We start from the raw sequence: 19,520 nt of genomic DNA, 5'->3' as shown, positions 1-19,520 counted from the left end.
GATAATAACTGGAGCGGAATCAGTGGAATGGAATACATCACATGGTTTTCCAGGTGTTTGATGTCATTCCCATGTGCTCTGTTCAGCAGCCTCCACTGTTCTCATGGTTGGTGTCTTGATGGGTTTGTCCAAAATCATGTGACATAAAATGTCCTTTTCGGGCCTTGCATTTATGGTAGTGTAAGTTGTTGTTCTATCATATATTAAGCATGAATCAGTTAAATTAGACATTGAATTTGAACCCTGTGAGAATCCTGGATCTAGCTGTCGGACAGTTTTTGTGTGTAGAGATCTCAGAAACGCAGTGTATCTACTTAACATTTCGTGCATATGGGGTGAAACAGTTTTCATGGACACACAAATCACATATTTTACAATGTAATAATAATAATATGACTGCAAATGCATTGGCAAGGTCTAAAATATGTATTATTCTTAAGTAGGTAATGGCCTATACTTTTAGCATGCTTGTCCCCCTCCCCCCCTGCATAATCAGTGCTGTGGCTCGAATCAATTCAACCAAGGGTCTTCCTATTACAGTGATGTTGTCACCTCCATAGCCAAACGCAGTGGGGAGTACCCATCCACTCTCTGCAGCCATTTACCATGCTACCTCCTCCTCCAGCGGAATGAATCCATCAACATCAATAGCCCCCCCCCACCCCCCCATGATGAAACTTCCACCACATCTCAAATATAGCTGCCAGGCCTGCTTCAATGGAACGAGGACTTCATCTATTGCTAGTGGGTGTCTTCGTCATGTTTGCTGCAGCCCCCCTCTCAGCTTGAATGACACACAGTGAGTGGCCTGGGTACAGTATATTAGTCAATCTAGTTGAATAGAGAAAAACATGCTGAATCTAATTCTAATCTGGGAAGAACATACAGCAGTGACCAAATCTCTACAAGCCTTTTATTCTAGAATCGACGAAGTTGGCATTTAGATATAAGTGGATGACAGCGCGATTGTAATCAAATTGATTCGAGTGATTGCTTCTGCATATTGCGGAGACATGATGAGATTGTCCAGAAAGGAATGTTTTTTTATTTTATTTTATTATTTTTTAAATCTGTCACATTTAACAGTAACTGTTAAATCAAAATGTCTCATCCTCCGCAGCAACTCAGCATGAATTTGATGAAACTAAATATCGTGAAAGGATGAGGCGTGCTTTTAAGTATTTTGGAAAAAGCTAAGATGGGAAATAATTTACAGGCAAATGCCAGACAAACATTTATGTTACAAGTGAGAGACACAGAGAGACAGCAGAAACAAACATTTGAATTTCAATTACTCCTTCTCAAATTAAGGTTGTAAAAAGCATTTTCTTTTAAAGCATGATAGGCAGGCGTACTCTTGGAGGCCGCTCGGAGGTTGGACTCGGCCAACCCCATGGAGTCAGCCTCCACTCTGAGGCTGTAGCTGCCGTTGGCCTCATAGTCCAGGGGCTTGGCCGTTGAGATCACCCCGGTGTCGTTGTTGAGCCTGAACACACCTAGAAGACGATTGAAAACATAGTCATTTAATACTGTATCCGTCCCTGAGTAGAATGACAAGTCTATTCACCTCCCCAAATCCCACTGTGTGTGGCATCACGTGTTGAGGCACGACACCAGAAAGAAATGACACTAGACTGGAGAATCACTTAGTCACTCATTGATTTTGTGTAAGGCATAATTGATGCACATGCACAGCAGGAATGCACCGAAGAGCATAGCTAGAACTCATCTCGCTCCCCTTTATTTTCAGACCTACAATTAAGTCCTCCCAGTACGCCATGAACCTTGAATTTAACAACAATGAATCTTCCTGGTGCTTCTTCATTGAATCTAATGAGAGTTAAAAGTGAAGCCAATTCCCTTTGTTTCCAAATGACTAAATGCTTCAGATGTAGTTGAATGCGAGGCTCAGTATGGGGATGCAATTTCATCTTTTCACACTCTGAGAGGCATGAGCCCAGGTTTTAATCACAGTGAGGGACGATGGGAGGATGGACGGGTCTAATCATCCCTCAGGGTGCTTTTACATGGCAGTAAGTCTGTCATGACCGGGGGCACGTACACATACACACACACTTTGGGTGCTGCCTCTCTGTGGGCAGATGACTGACTAGAGCCATATAGAGGTATATAGAGCTGTACAGAGCCGTATATAGCCATATAGAACTGCTTAGCCGTAGAGAGCCATATAGATGTATATAGAGGCGTATAGTGGTATATAGAGGCGTATAGAGGTATATAGAGGCGCATAGAGCCATAGAGATGTATATAGAGCCATATAGATGTATATGGGGCGGCAGGGTAGCCCAGTGGTTAGAGCGTTGGACTAGTAACCGGAAGGTTGCAAGTTCAAACCCCTGAGCTGACAAGGTAGTGTTCCTAGGCCGTCATTGAAAGAGGTATATAGAGGTGTAAAGAGGTATACACATTCTCCCAAGCCACATGCTAGCTAATGATCTCTCCCAGCTCTATGTAGACTGCATATAGAGGCGTATAGAGGCGTATAGAGGCATATAGAGGCATATAGAGGTGTAAAGAGGTGTAAAGAGGTATACACATTCTCCCAAGCCACATGCTAGCTAATGATCTCTCCCAGCTCTATGTAGACTGCATATAGAGGCGTATAGAGGCGTATAGAGGCGTATAGAGGCATATAGAGGCATATAGAGGTGTAAAGAGGTATACACATTCTCCCAAGCCACATGCTAGCTAATGATCTCTCCCAGCTCTATGTAGACTGCGTATAGAGGCGTATAGAGGCGTATAGAGGCGTATAGAGGCGTATAGAGGCGTATAGAGGCGTATAGAGGCGTATAGAGGCGTATAGAGGCGTATAGAGCTGTATGTATGGCTCTGTGAGTGACCTCTGAGGGTCCTTACTACTTCATGTTGTTTATAGTGTGTCCGAATAAAAGACTGGGACTATCACTGTATAGAATTATAACATGACCTCTGGAACTAGGTCAAAGGCACAGTGTAGGTTAGTCTGTTACTACTCACCTCCCTCGTTGCCCTCCGCTATGGAATAGACAATCGTTTGATTGACAGCTGCAGCCAATATGACACCGACTAGCTTCCCCACCTTAGCCTTCTCACTCACAGGGGGAAATCTGGAAGAAAACACACACACAGTATATGAGACACACACAACACAGTAGATGAGAGACACATATGAGACACATCGATGAGACACACACACGACACAACGATGAGACACACACACGACACATAGATGAGACACAACGATGAGACACACACACGACACATAGATGAGAGACACATATGAGACACATTGATGAGACACACACACAACACATAGATGAGACACAACGATAAGACACACACATGACACATAGATGAGATACACAGATGAGACACACACGACACACACACAGAGTAGATGAGATACACATATGAGACACACCGATGAGACACACACGACACATAGATGAGACATACACACACACTAATGGAGACCTACTGACTGGTGCACCAATATATACATTTTTTTTACCACATTCTCCCAAGCCACATGCTAGCTAATGATCTCTCCCAGCTCTATGTAGACTGCAGTATAATCCACATTCTCCCAAGCCACATGCTAGCTAATGATCTCTCCCAGCTCTATGTAGACTGCAGTATAATCCACATTCTCCCAAGCCACATGCTAGCCAATGATCTCTCGCAGCTCTATATAGACTGCAGTATAATCCACAGTCTCCCAAGCCACATGCTAGCCAATGATCTCTCCCAGCTCTATATAGACTGCAGTATAATCCACATTCTCCCAAGCCACATGCTAGCCAATGATCTCTCCCAGCTCTATATAGACTGCAGTATAATCCACATTCTCCCAAGCCACATGCTAGCCAATGATCTCTCCCAGCTCTATATAGACTGCAGTATAATCCACATTCCAATACCACGGTGCTGATCATACTAATACCACAGAGGGAAAGGGTGCACAATCTCTTGAGGTCCTTGAGGGCCACAAACACTGTGTTTTCATATTTTGCCATTTCATCAGCAACTCGCTTCATCTTGGGAAAACAGATGTGTGAACTTTCTGGCTAATTCAAAACCATTAGAATCAACAGAGAGAGAGAGAGAGAGAGGGGAGTAATCAACAGCAGGACTGTGATCCTTGAGGAACAGAGTTTTACTATGCTTTTCTCATACTTAAAGCGCTATCTGATATATGTGTAAGTGAGTAATGCAAAACCAATAATATTTCATTTGAGATACTGTAGTTGGAACAGAAAATAAGAAAAACACCCAAATTATAGACGGAGGAGTTAGAATAGACTGGGGAGTTAGAAGAATAGACTGGGGAGTTAGAAGAATAGACTGGGGAGTTAGAAGAATAGACTGGGGAGTTAGAAGAATAGACTGGGGAGTTAGAAGAATAGACTGGGGAGTTAGAAGAATAGACTGGGGAGTTAGAAGAATAGACTGGGGAGTTAGAAGAATAGACTGGGGAGTTAGAAGAATAGACTGGGGAGTTAGAATAATAGACTGGGGAGTTAGAATAATAGACTGGGGAGTTAGAATAATAGACTGGGGAGTTAGAATAGACTGGGGAGTTAGAGGAATAGATTGGGGAGTTAGAAGAATAGATTGGGGAGTTAGAAGAATAGATTGGGGAGTTAGAAGAATAGTTTGGGGAGTTAGGAGAATAGATTGGGGAGTTAGAAGAATAGACTGGGGAGTTAGAATAGACTGGGGAGTTAGAATAGACTGGGGAGTTAGAATAGACTGGGGAGTTAGAATAGACTGGGGAGTTAGAAGAATAGATTGGGGAGTTAGAAGAATAGACTGGGGAGTTAGAAGAATAGACTGGGGAGTTAGAAGAATAGACTGGGGAGTTAGAATAGACTGGGGAGTTAGAATAGACTGGGGAGTTAGAAGAATAGACTGGGGAGTTAGAAGAATAGACTGGGGAGTTAGAAGAATAGACTGGGGAGTTAGAAGAATAGACTGGGGAGTTAGAAGAATAGACTGGGGAGTTAGAATAGACTGGGGAGTTAGTATAGACTGGGGAGTTAGAAGAATAGATTGGGGAGTTAGAAGTATAGATTGGGGAGTTAGAAGAATAGATTGGGGAGTTAGAAGAATAGATTGGGGAGTTAGAAGAATAGATTGGGGAGTTAGAAGAATAGACTCGGGAGTTAGAATAGACTGGGGAGTTAGAATAGACTGGGGAGTTAGAATAGACTGGGGAGTTAGAATAGACTGGGGAGTTAGAAGAATAGATTGGGGAGTTAGAAGAATAGACTGGGGAGTTAGAAGAATAGACTGGGGAGTTAGAAGAATAGACTGGGGAGTTAGAATAGACTGGGGAGTTAGAATAGACTGGGGAGTTAGAATAGACTGGGGAGTTAGAAGAATAGACTGGGGAGTTAGAAGAATAGGCTGGGGAGTTAGAAGAATAGACTGGGGAGTTAGAAGAATAGACTGGGGAGTTAGAAGAATACACTGGGGAGTTAGAATAGAATGGGGAGTTAGAATAGAATGGGGAGTTAGAATAGACTGGGGAGTTAGAATAGACTGGGGAGTTAGAATAGACTGGGGAGTTAGAATAGACTGGGGAGTTAGAAGAATAGACTGGGGAGTTAGAATAGACTGGGGAGTTAGAATAGAATGGGGAGTTAGAATAGACTGGGGAGTTATAATAGACTGAGGAGTTAGTATAGACTGGGGAGTTAGAAGAATAGATTGGGGAGTTAGAAGAATAGATTGGGGAGTTAGAAGAATAGACTGGGGAGTTAGAATAATAGACTGGGGAGTTAGAATAATAGACTGGGGAGTTAGAATAGAATGGGGAGTAAGAATAGAATGGGGAGTGAGAATAGACTGAGGAGTTAGAATAGACTGGGGAGTTAGAATAATAGATTGGGGAGTTAGAAGAATAGACTGGGGAGTTAGAAGTTTAGACTGGGGAGTTAGAAGAATAGACTGGGGAGTTAGAATAGAATGGGGAGTAAGAATAGAATGGGGAGTGAGAATAGACTGAGGAGTTAGAATAGACTGGGGAGTTAGAATAATAGATTGGGGAGTTAGAAGAATAGACTGGGGAGTTAGAAGTTTAGACTGGGGAGTTAGAATAGAATGGGGAGTAAGAATAGAATGGGGAGTGAGAATAGACTGAGGAGTTAGAATAGACTGGGGAGTTAGAAGAATAGACTGGGGAGTTAGAAGAATAGACTGAGGAGTTAGAATAGACTGGGGAGTTAGAATAGACTGGGGAGTTAGAATAGACTGGGGAGTTAGAATAGACTGGGGAGTTAGAAGAATAGACTGGGGAGTTAGAATAGAATGGGGAGTTAGAATAGACTGGGGAGTTAGAAGAATAGACTGGGGAGTTAGAATAGAATGGGGAGTTAGAATAGAATGGGGAGTTAGAATAGAATGGGGAGTTAGAATAGACTGGGGAGTTAGAATATAATGGGGAGTTAGAATAGAATGGGGAGTTAGAATAGACTGGGGAGTTAGAATAGACTGGGGAGTTAGAATAGAATGGGGAGTAAGAATAGAATGGGGAGTGAGAATAGACTGAGGAGTTAGAATAGAATGGGGAGTAAGAATAGAATGGGGAGTGAGAATAGACTGAGGAGTTAGAATAGACTGGGGAGTTAGAAGAATAGATTGGGGAGTTAGAAGAATAGATTGGGGAGTTAGAAGAATAGATTGGGGAGTTAGAAGAATAGTTTGGGGAGTTAGAATAGACTGGGGAGTTAGAATAGACTGGGGAGTTAGAATAGAATGGGGAGTAAGAATAGAATGGGGAGTGAGAATAGACTGAGGAGTTAGAATAGAATGGGGAGTAAGAATAGAATGGGGAGTGAGAATAGACTGAGGAGTTAGAATAGACTGGGGAGTTAGAAGAATAGATTGGGGAGTTAGAAGAATAGACTGGGGAGTTAGAATAATAGACTGGGGAGTTAGAATAGAATGGGGAGTAAGAATAGAATGGGGAGTGAGAATAGACTGAGGAGTTAGAATAGACTGGGGAGTTAGAAGAATAGATTGGGGAGTTAGAAGAATAGATTGGGGAGTTAGAAGAATAGATTGGGGAGTTAGAAGAATAGTTTGGGGAGTTAGAAGAATAGATTGGGGAGTTAGAGGAATAGATTGGGGAGTTAGAAGAATAGATTGGGGAGTTAGAAGAATAGATTGGGGAGTTAGAAGAATAGTTTGGGGAGTTAGAAGAATAGATTGGGGAGTTAGAAGAATAGACTGGGGAGTTAGAATAGACTGGGGAGTTAGAATAGACTGGGGAGTTAGAATAGACTGGGGAGTTAGAATAGACTGGGGAGTTAGAAGAATAGATTGGGGAGTTAGAAGAATAGACTGGGGAGTTAGAAGAATAGACTGGGGAGTTAGAAGAATAGACTGGGGAGTTAGAATAGACTGGGGAGTTAGAATAGACTGGGGAGTTAGAAGAATAGACTGGGGAGTTAGAAGAATAGACTGGGGAGTTAGAAGAATAGACTGGGGAGTTAGAAGAATAGACTGGGGAGTTAGAAGAATAGACTGGGGAGTTAGAATAGACTGGGGAGTTAGTATAGACTGGGGAGTTAGAAGAATAGATTGGGGAGTTAGAAGTATAGATTGGGGAGTTAGAAGAATAGATTGGGGAGTTAGAAGAATAGATTGGGGAGTTAGAAGAATAGATTGGGGAGTTAGAAGAATAGACTGGGAGTTAGAATAGACTGGGGAGTTAGAATAGACTGGGGAGTTAGAATAGACTGGGGAGTTAGAATAGACTGGGGAGTTAGAAGAATAGATTGGGGAGTTAGAAGAATAGACTGGGGAGTTAGAAGAATAGACTGGGGAGTTAGAAGAATAGACTGGGGAGTTAGAATAGACTGGGGAGTTAGAATAGACTGGGGAGTTAGAATAGACTGGGGAGTTAGAAGAATAGACTGGGGAGTTAGAAGAATAGACTGGGGAGTTAGAAGAATAGACTGGGGAGTTAGAAGAATAGACTGGGGAGTTAGAAGAATACACTGGGGAGTTAGAATAGAATGGGGAGTTAGAATAGAATGGGGAGTTAGAATAGACTGGGGAGTTAGAATAGACTGGGGAGTTAGAATAGACTGGGGAGTTAGAAGAATAGACTGGGGAGTTAGAATAGACTGGGGAGTTAGAATAGAATGGGGAGTTAGAATAGACTGGGGAGTTATAATAGACTGAGGAGTTAGTATAGACTGGGGAGTTAGAAGAATAGATTGGGGAGTTAGAAGAATAGATTGGGGAGTTAGAAGAATAGACTGGGGAGTTAGAATAATAGACTGGGGAGTTAGAATAGAATGGGGAGTAAGAATAGAATGGGGAGTGAGAATAGACTGAGGAGTTAGAATAGACTGGGGAGTTAGAAGAATAGATTGGGGAGTTAGAAGAATAGACTGGGGAGTTAGAAGTTTAGACTGGGGAGTTAGAATAGAATGGGGAGTAAGAATAGAATGGGGAGTGAGAATAGACTGAGGAGTTAGAATAGACTGGGGAGTTAGAAGAATAGACTGGGGAGTTAGAAGAATAGACTGAGGAGTTAGAATAGACTGGGGAGTTAGAATAGACTGGGGAGTTAGAATAGACTGGGGAGTTAGAATAGACTGGGGAGTTAGAAGAATAGACTGGGGAGTTAGAATAGAATGGGGAGTTAGAATAGAATGGGGAGTTAGAATAGAATGGGGAGTTAGAATAGACTGGGGAGTTAGAATATAATGGGGAGTTAGAATAGAATGGGGAGTTAGAATAGACTGGGGAGTTAGAATAGACTGGGGAGTTAGAATAGACTGAGGAGTTAGAATAGACTGGGGAGTTAGAAGAATAGATTGGGGAGTTAGAAGAATAGACTGGGGAGTTAGAATAATAGACTGGGGAGTTAGAATAGAATGGGGAGTAAGAATAGAATGGGGAGTGAGAATAGACTGAGGAGTTAGAATAGACTGGGGAGTTAGAATAATAGATTGGGGAGTTAGAAGAATAGACTGGGGAGTTAGAAGTTTAGACTGGGGAGTTAGAATAGAATGGGGAGTAAGAATAGAATGGGGAGTGAGAATAGACTGAGGAGTTAGAATAGACTGGGGAGTTAGAAGAATAGACTGGGGAGTTAGAAGAATAGACTGAGGAGTTAGAATAGACTGGGGAGTTAGAATAGACTGGGGAGTTAGAATAGACTGGGGAGTTAGAATAGACTGGGGAGTTAGAAGAATAGACTGGGGAGTTAGAATAGAATGGGGAGTTAGAATAGAATGGGGAGTTAGAATAGAATGGGGAGTTAGAATAGACTGGGGAGTTAGAATATAATGGGGAGTTAGAATAGAATGGGGAGTTAGAATAGACTGGGGAGTTAGAATAGACTGGGGAGTTAGAATAGAATGGGGAGTAAGAATAGAATGGGGAGTGAGAATAGACTGAGGAGTTAGAATAGAATGGGGAGTAAGAATAGAATGGGGAGTGAGAATAGACTGAGGAGTTAGAATAGACTGGGGAGTTAGAAGAATAGATTGGGGAGTTAGAAGAATAGATTGGGGAGTTAGAAGAATAGATTGGGGAGTTAGAAGAATAGTTTGGGGAGTTAGAATAGACTGGGGAGTTAGAATAGACTGGGGAGTTAGAATAGAATGGGGAGTAAGAATAGAATGGGGAGTGAGAATAGACTGAGGAGTTAGAATAGAATGGGGAGTAAGAATAGAATGGGGAGTGAGAATAGACTGAGGAGTTAGAATAGACTGGGGAGTTAGAAGAATAGATTGGGGAGTTAGAAGAATAGACTGGGGAGTTAGAATAATAGACTGGGGAGTTAGAATAGAATGGGGAGTAAGAATAGAATGGGGAGTGAGAATAGACTGAGGAGTTAGAATAGACTGGGGAGTTAGAAGAATAGATTGGGGAGTTAGAAGAATAGATTGGGGAGTTAGAAGAATAGATTGGGGAGTTAGAAGAATAGTTTGGGGAGTTAGAAGAATAGATTGGGGAGTTAGAGGAATAGATTGGGGAGTTAGAAGAATAGATTGGGGAGTTAGAAGAATAGATTGGGGAGTTAGAAGAATAGTTTGGGGAGTTAGAAGAATAGATTGGGGAGTTAGAAGAATAGACTGGGGAGTTAGAATAGACTGGGGAGTTAGAATAGACTGGGGAGTTAGAATAGACTGGGGAGTTAGAATAGACTGGGGAGTTAGAAGAATAGATTGGGGAGTTAGAAGAATAGACTGGGGAGTTAGAATAGAATGGGGAGTTAGAATAGAATGGGGAGTTAGAATAGAATGGGGAGTTAGAAGAATAGATTGGGGAGTTAGAAGAATAGATTGGGGAGTTAGAAGAATAGACTGGGGAGTTAGAATAATAGACTGGGGAGTTAGAATAGAATGGGGAGTAAGAATAGAATGGGGAGTGAGAATAGACTGAGGAGTTAGAATAGACTGGGGAGTTAGAAGAATAGATTGGGGAGTTAGAAGAATAGACTGGGGAGTTAGAAGTTTAGACTGGGGAGTTAGAATAGAATGGGGAGTAAGAATAGAATGGGGAGTGAGAATAGACTGAGGAGTTAGAATAGACTGGGGAGTTAGAAGAATAGACTGGGGAGTTAGAAGAATAGACTGAGGAGTTAGAATAGACTGGGGAGTTAGAATAGACTGGGGAGTTAGAATAGACTGGGGAGTTAGAATAGACTGGGGAGTTAGAAGAATAGACTGGGGAGTTAGAATAGAATGGGGAGTTAGAATAGAATGGGGAGTTAGAATAGAATGGGGAGTTAGAATAGACTGGGGAGTTAGAATATAATGGGGAGTTAGAATAGAATGGGGAGTTAGAATAGACTGGGGAGTTAGAATAGACTGGGGAGTTAGAATAGACTGAGGAGTTAGAATAGACTGGGGAGTTAGAAGAATAGATTGGGGAGTTAGAAGAATAGACTGGGGAGTTAGAATAATAGACTGGGGAGTTAGAATAGAATGGGGAGTAAGAATAGAATGGGGAGTGAGAATAGACTGAGGAGTTAGAATAGACTGGGGAGTTAGAAGAATAGATTGGGGAGTTAGAAGAATAGACTGGGGAGTTAGAAGAGACTGGGGAGTTAGAATAGAATGGGGAGTAAGAATAGAATGGGGAGTGAGAATAGACTGGGAGGTTAGAAGAATAGACTGGGGAGTTAGAAGAATAGACTGGGGAGTTAGAAGAATAGACTGGGGAGTTAGAAGAATAGACTGGGAAGTTAGAATAGACTGAGGAGTTAGAATAGACTGATGTACCGGCTTTCGTCATCGGATGGGGAAGAGTAGTCGGACCAAAGCGCAGTGTGGTAAGTGTTCATGTTTGTTTATTGAACTGAACACTAATACAAAATAACCAGAGAATAAATGAAACCGAAACAGTCCCATAAGGTGCAAACACTAAACTAACTACCCACAATACCCATGTGGGAAAAATCGATCTAAGTATGGTTCCCAATAAGGGACAAGAATAGACAGCTGTCCCTGATTGAGAACCATACCCGGCCAAAACAAAGAAATACAAAACATAGAAAAAGGACATAGATTGCCCACCCAAATCACACCCTGACCAAACCAAAATAGAGGCATAAAAAGATCTCTCCGGTCAGGGCGTAACAGTACCCGCCAAAGGTGCGGACTCCGGCCGCAAAACCTTAACCTGTAGGGTAGAGTCTGGGTGGGCATTTCTCCGCGGTGGCGGCTATGGTGAGGGACGTAGACCTCGCTCCACCTCTGGCTCGGCCCACTTAGGTGGCGCCTCTAGAGGGGGGACCCTCGCCGCCGACCCCAGACTGAGGACCCACATAAAGAGCCCCGGACTGGAGGACGCCGCTGGAAGCTCCGGACCGAAGGGCGCCTCTGGACTGAAGGGCACCTCTGGACGCTCCGGACTGAAGGGCGCCTCTGGACGCTCCGGACTGAAGGGTGCCTCTGGACGCTCCGGACTGCAGGGCGCCTCTGGACGCTCCGGACTGCAGGGCGCCTCTGGACGCTCCGGACTGCAGGGCGCCTCTGGACGCTCTGGACTGCAGGGCGCCTCTGGACGCTCCGGACTGAAGGGTGCCTCTGGACGCTCCGGACTGAAGGGCGCCTCTGGACGCTCCGGACTGAAGGGCGCCTCTGGACTGAAGGGCACCTCTGGACGCTCCGGACTAAAGGGCGCCTCTGGACGCTCCGGACTGCAGGGCGCCTCTGGACGCTCCGGACTGCAGGGCGCCTCTGGACGCTCCGGACTGCAGGGCGCCTCTGGACGCTCCGGACTGCAGGGCGCCTCTGGACGCTCCGGACTGAAGGGCGCCTCTGGACGCTCCGGACTGAAGGGCGCCTCTGGACGCTCCGGACTGAAGGGCGCCTCTGGACTGAAGGGCACCTCTGGACGCTCCGGACTAAAGGGCGCCTCTGGACGCTCCGGACTGCAGGGCGCCTCTGGACGCTCCGGACTGCAGGGCGCCTCTGGACGCTCCGGACTGCAGGGCGCCTCTGGACGCTCCGGACTGCAGGGCGCCTCTGGGCGCTCCGGACTGAAGGGCGCCTCTGGACGCTCCGGACTGAAGGGCGCCTCTGGACGCTCCGGACTGAAGGGCGCCTCTGGACTGAAGGGCACCTCTGGACGCTCCGGACTAAAGGGCGCCTCTGGACGCTCCGGACTAAAGGGCGCTTCTGGACGCTCCGGACTAAAGGGCGCCTCTGGACGCTCCGGACTGAAGGGCGACACTAGAGGCTCCTGACTGGAGGGCGACACTAGAGGCTCCTGACTGGAGGGCGACACTAGAGTCTCCTGACTGGAGGGCGACTCTGGATGGAGGAGACGCAGAGATAGCCTGGTGGTTGGGGCTGCCACAGGGACTACCAGGCTGGGGAGACCGACAGGAGGCCTGGTGTGTGGAGGAGGCACCGGATGAACCGGGCTGTGGGAGAGAACTGGAGCTCTGATGTGCAGCCTTGGCACCACTCCTCCAGGCTGAATGCCCACTTTAGCCCGGCCCCTCCAGAGTGCAGGCACAGGTCGAACCGGGCTGTGGGGGAACACTGGAGATCTGGTGCTTAACACTCGCACCTATCCCTTAGGCTCGATGCCCACTTTCGCCCGGCACGGGCAGAGCACAGGCGTAGGGCGAACTGAACCCTCCCAACGCCCCGGAGACACAGTACGCAGAGCCGGCGCAAGATACCCTGGGCCGAAACGGCGCACTGGAGACCAAACGCGCTGAGCTGGCACAATTCACCCTGGCTGGATGCCCACTCTCGCATGGCACTTGCAAGGGGCTGGCATGTAGCGCTCCGGGCTATGAGCGCGCACTGGAGACATCGTGCGCTTCACCGCATAACGCGGTTCCTGACCAGTACTACGCTGCTTCCGGTAAGCACGGGGAGTTGGCTCAGGACTCTCACCTGACTCCGCCAATCTCCCCATGCCACCCCCCCCTGCCTCTCGTGCCTGCTGCGCTGCCTTGCCTCATATCGCCGCCTCTCAGCTTTAGCTGCCTCCAGTTCTTCTTGCGGGCGGCGATATTCCCCAACCTGTCTCCAGGGTCCCTATCAGTCCAATATCTCCTCCCATGTCCAGGAGTCCTGAACCCTCTGCTCCCTGTTACCACGCTGCTTGGTCCGTTTGTGGTGGGTAGTTCTGTAACTGCTTTCGTCGTCGGATGAGAGTAGTCGGACCAAAGCGCAGCGTGGTAAGTGTTCATGTTTGTTTATTAAAGAGAATAAATGAAACCGAAACAGTCCCGTAAGGTGAAAACACTAAACAGATAATAGCTACCCACAAAACCCATGTGGGAAAAATCTACCTAAGTATGTTTCCCAATCAGAGACAACGATAGACAGCTGTCCCTGATTGAGAACCATACCCGGCCATGCCCACCCAAATCACACCCTGACCAAACCAAAATAGAGACATAAAAAATTCTCTACGGTCAGGGCGTGACAACTAAGGAGCTAGAATAGACTGAGGAGTTAGAATAGACGGAGGAGTTAGAATAGACATTAGAAAAGCAGACAAACTACCCACTTATTTTAACACAGAGATGTGTCCTCTTAACCCAGGATATGACTGACTGTGGAACAACCTTGTTTGGATACAAATCATTTCTGTGCGATATGGTGAAATTACACCATTAACGGGAACACTGGCAGAGTCACCGTGCCAGATAGCTTGATTAACTCCTATTTGGCACAGTGAAACCTCATTTAATTAAATACACTCGATTCATTTGGTCTCCGATTACAGTTGGTTCACCTCAAAAACATGGGCAATTAACCAGGTAAGTTATCATAATTTCATAAAAGCTCAGTTGATGTGAATCAAATCACAAACAGCATGTGGATGCCCCATAATGGTGCGTGCTCAGCCCCCTCCTGTACTCCCTGTTCACCCATGACTGCGTGGCCATGCACGCCTCCAACTCAACCATCAAGTTTGTAGACGACACAACAGAGTGGTACCAGGGAACTAACCTCTCTCTCAAAGTCAACAAAACACCAACAAAGCGTCAACACAACGAAGGAGCTGATTGTGGACATCAGAAGACAGCAGAGGGAGCACGCCTCCATCCACATTGATGGGGCCGCAGTGGAGAAGGTGAAAAGCTTCAAGTCCCTCAGTGTACAAATCACTGACCATATGAAATAGTCGACCATTTCTTCATCAAAGTGTGGCGAAGAAGGCGCAACGGCGCCTCGTCAACCTCAGGAGGCTGAAGAAATTTGTCTTAACACCTAAAACCCTCACAAACTTTTACAGATGCACCATCAAGATCATTCTGCTGGGCTGTATCACCACCTGGTACGTCAACTCCCCAGAGGGTGGTGCGGTCAGCCCAACGCATACCCGGGGGCAAACTGCCTGCCCTCCAGGACATGTACAGCACAGAAAGGCCAGAAGTATCATAAAGGACCTTAGCCAACCATGCCACAGCATGTTCACCCCGCTTTCATCCAGAAGGCAAGGTCAGTATTGGTGCATCAAAGCTGGGACTGAGAGACAGAAAAACAGCTTCTACCTCAAGGACATCAGACTGTTAAACAGTCACCACTAGCTGGCTACCGCCCAGTACCCTGCCCTGAACTTAGTCACAGTCACTCAACCCTGCACCTTAGAGGTGCCCTATGTACATAGACATGGAACCACTGGTCACTTTAATAATATTTACATACTGTATTCTAGTCAAGGCCATCCTATTCAACTATATACTATTCTATTCTATGTATTCTACAGATGCACTACATATTCTATCCACATACTGTCCATAATGTCTATACATCCCATCATATATACATATGAATACATACAGTGTATATATTTTTATACTCCGGACTCCAACATGGGTTGTCTTAATATTTATATATTTCTTAGCAAGGAACACAAGCATTTCGCTACAACCACAATAACATCTGCTAAATATGTGTATGCGACCAATAAAATGTGATTTTATTTCATTTTATTTGAAAGCAACTGTGTGGCAGATTCCACAGTCATAAGGTGATCAGTAAAATATGAAACAGCTGGGATGCAGGGAAGCACTCCACTGGGGGTTGTCAGACGGTCAGAGAATGAGAAATAATGTTGTCTATGAGCCTGCAGTGTGTTAGATATGAAACGGTTGGGAGATTTAGTCAAATGGGACATAGAGAGTCTTAGAGGGGGACTGGTGTGAACTAAGGACACATACATAATTTGTTTGACTTGCATCGACGTGTAATCTTTCCACAAGCAAAATCTAAAATGGCATTAGAATATGGAAATGAAAAAATGCTATGCATTCCTAGCGCCTGGTGACCCAAACAACATATGGCTTTGTTAATAGATAGTAGTTAAAACAAGGACAGTTTGTCACTATATTTATGTCATTCTTTATTGGTAAATTAGATTACTATTCTTTAAATCTGAATACTGTCGTCAAGGTTGCGAATGTCATCAATGGCAGAGTGACAATTAGGCCATCTAGTACTTCATAAACAAGTATGTTCTGTTCCTCTGGTCTGTTTGCTAGCCATGAGCTACATGCCAACAGTACCAATGCGCCAGAGGAACACCTGTGGCATGGTAATACGGCTGGGCTGAATGATATTGCTTTGACCTGCATGCTACCCAATACCTTTCTATAGTCAGGAGCTGAGATTGTAATTCTGAGGAGGATGGGTTGTTGTTCGTAACTTTGGTAGCTGACGGTAGGTTCACAGTTATACTGCCTCATCTCTAGTCCCCACCTGTCCCCTTCCTCACACCTTCCTGTGTCTGCCTCCCTCCCTCAAGGTCTCCACGACAACATGTGAGCTGTCTACCACATATTTCATGACACGGTGTGCATTTCACAAACACCAACCCTCCCCTAGACACACACGCCTATGACACACATACACGCAACTCTATCCTCCGCACACACACACACCCACCCTCCAGCACACATGGAGGGAGAGTGTTCCACCTACCACATCCCCACAGCACCAGCCTCTCTCTGAAAAAAGGATATCATCCCCACAGCCCCAGCCTCCCTCTGAAAGGATATCATCCCCACAGCCCCAGACTCTCACTGAAGAGAGGAGGTTATCATCCCCACAGCCCTAGCCTCTCTCTGAAGAGAGGAGGTTATCATCCCCACAGCCCCAGACTCTCTCTGAAGAGAGGAGGTTATCATCCCCACAGCCCCAGACTCTCTCTGAAGAGAGGAGGTTATCATCCCCACAGCCCCAGACTCTCTCTGAAGAGAGGAGGTTATCATCCCCACAGCCCTAGCCTCTCTCAGAAGGAAGGAGAATATCCTCCCCACAGCCCCAGCCTCTCTCTGAAGAGAGGAGGTTATATCATCCCCACAGCCCCAGACTCTCTCTGAAGGGAGGATATCATCCCCACAGCCCCAGCCTCTCTCTGAAGGGAGGATATCCTCCCCACAGCCCCAGCCTCTCTCTGAAGAGAGGAGGTTATCATCCCCACAGCCCCAGCCTCTCTCTGAAGGAAGGAGGTTATCATCCCCACAGCCCCAGCCGCTCTCTGAAGGAAGGAGGATATCCTCCCCACAGCCCCAGCCTCTCTCTGAAGAGAGGAGGTTATCATCCCCACAGCCCCAGCTTCTCTCTGAAGGAAGGAGGGTATTACAGAGTGTTGAGCTGTAATGCCTTTTCTCCTCCCGTTATGAGGAAATTGGATTCCTAGGGTGGCAGTGTGCGAAACGAGTTGCACTTAGACGACACACACACACCATGCAAGACCATGCATAACACAAACCCCAAGCGGGCTCTCAGTAGCTCATTCTACCCCAGTAATCCCCCCTGACATTTCGCAATCAGACCCTCCTCGCTGCCAAGTGAGTGGCGAGCGCTGCTGTTTGCAGGGATAACACAGAGGACGCTCATCCATTCCCCTGGCTCTGACACGGCTGTAATGGCCGCTCCACATAAGCAGACGGTTAAGTGTGAGAGATGAGTGATGTCCACCGAGCAATGTCTCTCTGTATCGCCGTGGTGTACCTAGAATCTGGAGCATGGAGTGCAGGCTACAGCACCTCGTAATAACTGTAGGAAACATAGCTAAGCCTCACAGTATCATTTACAGTATATATCTTTCTTGACGAATTGTAATGGAATGTTTGTCTAGTTTTGGTTCATACATGATGTCACTGGGACTGACTCTTCTAAAAATGCAGCAAATATGATTTATTATTTTTTTAGATGACAATTCAACTTCACAATGAAATCCAATTCACATCTCTTCACTTGATCTTCGTATTATATCACATCCTTTCATCTTTTGAAGTGTAATTGGAAGATAACGCCAGGGAGGGAAGCAATCTGCAACACTGATATGAAAAATTGCCAAAACCCACAGAAAATATTAAATTAATGATAAGAACCACATTTAATCCAGGTCTTGACTAAAGCATGTCACTTGTTATTAAGGATAACCATAATAATCCACTTGTTATTAAGGATAACCATAATAATCCACTTGTTATTAAGGATAACCATAATAATCCACTTGTTATTAAGGATAACCATAATAATCCACTTGTTATTAAGGATAACCATAATAATCCACTTGTTATTAAGGATAACCATAATAATCCACTTGTTATTAAGGATAACTATAATAATCCACTTGCTATTAAGGATAACCATAATAATCAACTTGTCATTAAGGATAACCATAATTCGCCACTTGTTATTAAGGATAACCATAATTCGCCACTTGTTATTTACATTTACAGGATAACCATAATAATCCACTTGAATACAAAATAAATTGGCAGTCTGTAATAATAACAACGCCAACGCCAACAATGTGCTGAGATCCTGTTTTAAATCAACACTATACAGCGTTGTAGTTACTATAAGTGGCAGGGAAACAAATTGACTTTGATCCGAGTTATGTGTTTGTGTAAGGTCACGAAACCTGCTTATGTTCTGCGTTGGCGTGAGAGACAAATGCTCATGTTACCCATGCTGAGCCCTCTAGCAGACCGTGTGCGATCTAAGGAAAGCATGCGGTCTGATATGGATTATACACAGCATCAATCCTCCCAAAAAACAGCTGACTCGGCCACTAGACACTATGGCTTCTTTCACTGCACACAACGGGAAAAGCTAACTCCGAAAGTTTTGAACTCTCAACGACGCCAAGTGAAATTTAAAAAGCATCCATGTTGGCTATTTGGCTTTTTTTTTTTCAGACTGAGCCTAATCGACAAAGAGCCTTAAGATGTTTTGGGGGAGCAACTGTTTTGCTAGCTTGAGTATTAGACACTGACCTTTTCAAAAAGATTAGGATCGGTGCAGTTAGAAACCAGTTGGCATACGGAGGCTGTCCTTTTGCAAACAAGAGGTAAAGGTCAACTCTCAGACCTGTGAACTTATCTTAAGCCGTTGAAAACAAAGTGATACCTTCCCGTCCAGATGGAAAACATCAATAGGAAGCATAATGGATCATGGTTGTGTGTGTGTGTAATGTTGCAAACTAAAAACCTGTTGTGACAATGAATCAAATCAAAGTGTACTGGTTGCGTACACAGTTCAGCAGGTGTTATAGCAGTGAAATACTGACGTTACAGATTAAATGTCAAACACCTAAAATGTAAAGACAAAATACAACAAAAAAAGGGAAGAAGTCAACAATGGTGGGACGAATTCAATTAACAACCCAAAATAGCACTGTAGATGTATCAAAATGCAATCTATACATATCTACACCGGGGGAATTTACAAGATATATACTAAGAATGATAGGTACAGCAGTAGATACACTGCCGTCTGGAAGTATTCAGACCCCTTGACATTTCCCACTTTTTTTAAAGTTACAGCCTTATTCTAAAATGTATTAAATTGTTTTATTTTTCTCATCTATCTACACAGTACTTTGTTGAAGCACCTTTGGCAGCGATTACAGCCTCAACTCTTCTTGGGTATGGTCGGAGATGTTAGTTCTGGTTCTACCAGCATTCAGAGGGAGTTTCTTGGCTGTGTGCTTAGGAGTTTTAGAAGGTGAACTTTCTGATTAGCATAAAGGCCTGATTGGTGGAGCTCCCAGTC

At 44.9% G+C, this 19,520-nt stretch overlaps 1 protein-coding gene across 4 annotated transcripts in view; it reads right to left on the bottom strand.

The window, feature by feature from the left end:
- The window catches only part of LOC124048149 (protocadherin-15-like), a 353,300-nt gene that overhangs the window by 46,721 nt on the left and 287,059 nt on the right, over positions 1 to 19,520 (bottom strand). For all 4 annotated transcript variants that reach the window (XM_046368624.1, XM_046368627.1, XM_046368626.1 and 1 more), the window contains 2 exons: positions 3,001 to 3,110; positions 1,356 to 1,496 (listed from right to left, as the gene is read on the bottom strand). In XM_046368624.1, coding sequence (XP_046224580.1) covers positions 1,356 to 1,496; positions 3,001 to 3,110 — 251 coding nt within the window. The remainder of the gene's footprint in view (positions 1 to 1,355; positions 1,497 to 3,000; positions 3,111 to 19,520) is intronic.

Source organism: Oncorhynchus gorbuscha, linkage group LG11, assembly GCF_021184085.1.
Source record: "Oncorhynchus gorbuscha isolate QuinsamMale2020 ecotype Even-year linkage group LG11, OgorEven_v1.0, whole genome shotgun sequence".
NCBI classification, from domain to species: domain Eukaryota; kingdom Metazoa; phylum Chordata; class Actinopteri; order Salmoniformes; family Salmonidae; genus Oncorhynchus; species Oncorhynchus gorbuscha.
This window is presented reverse-complemented; position numbering and strand designations above follow the sequence as displayed.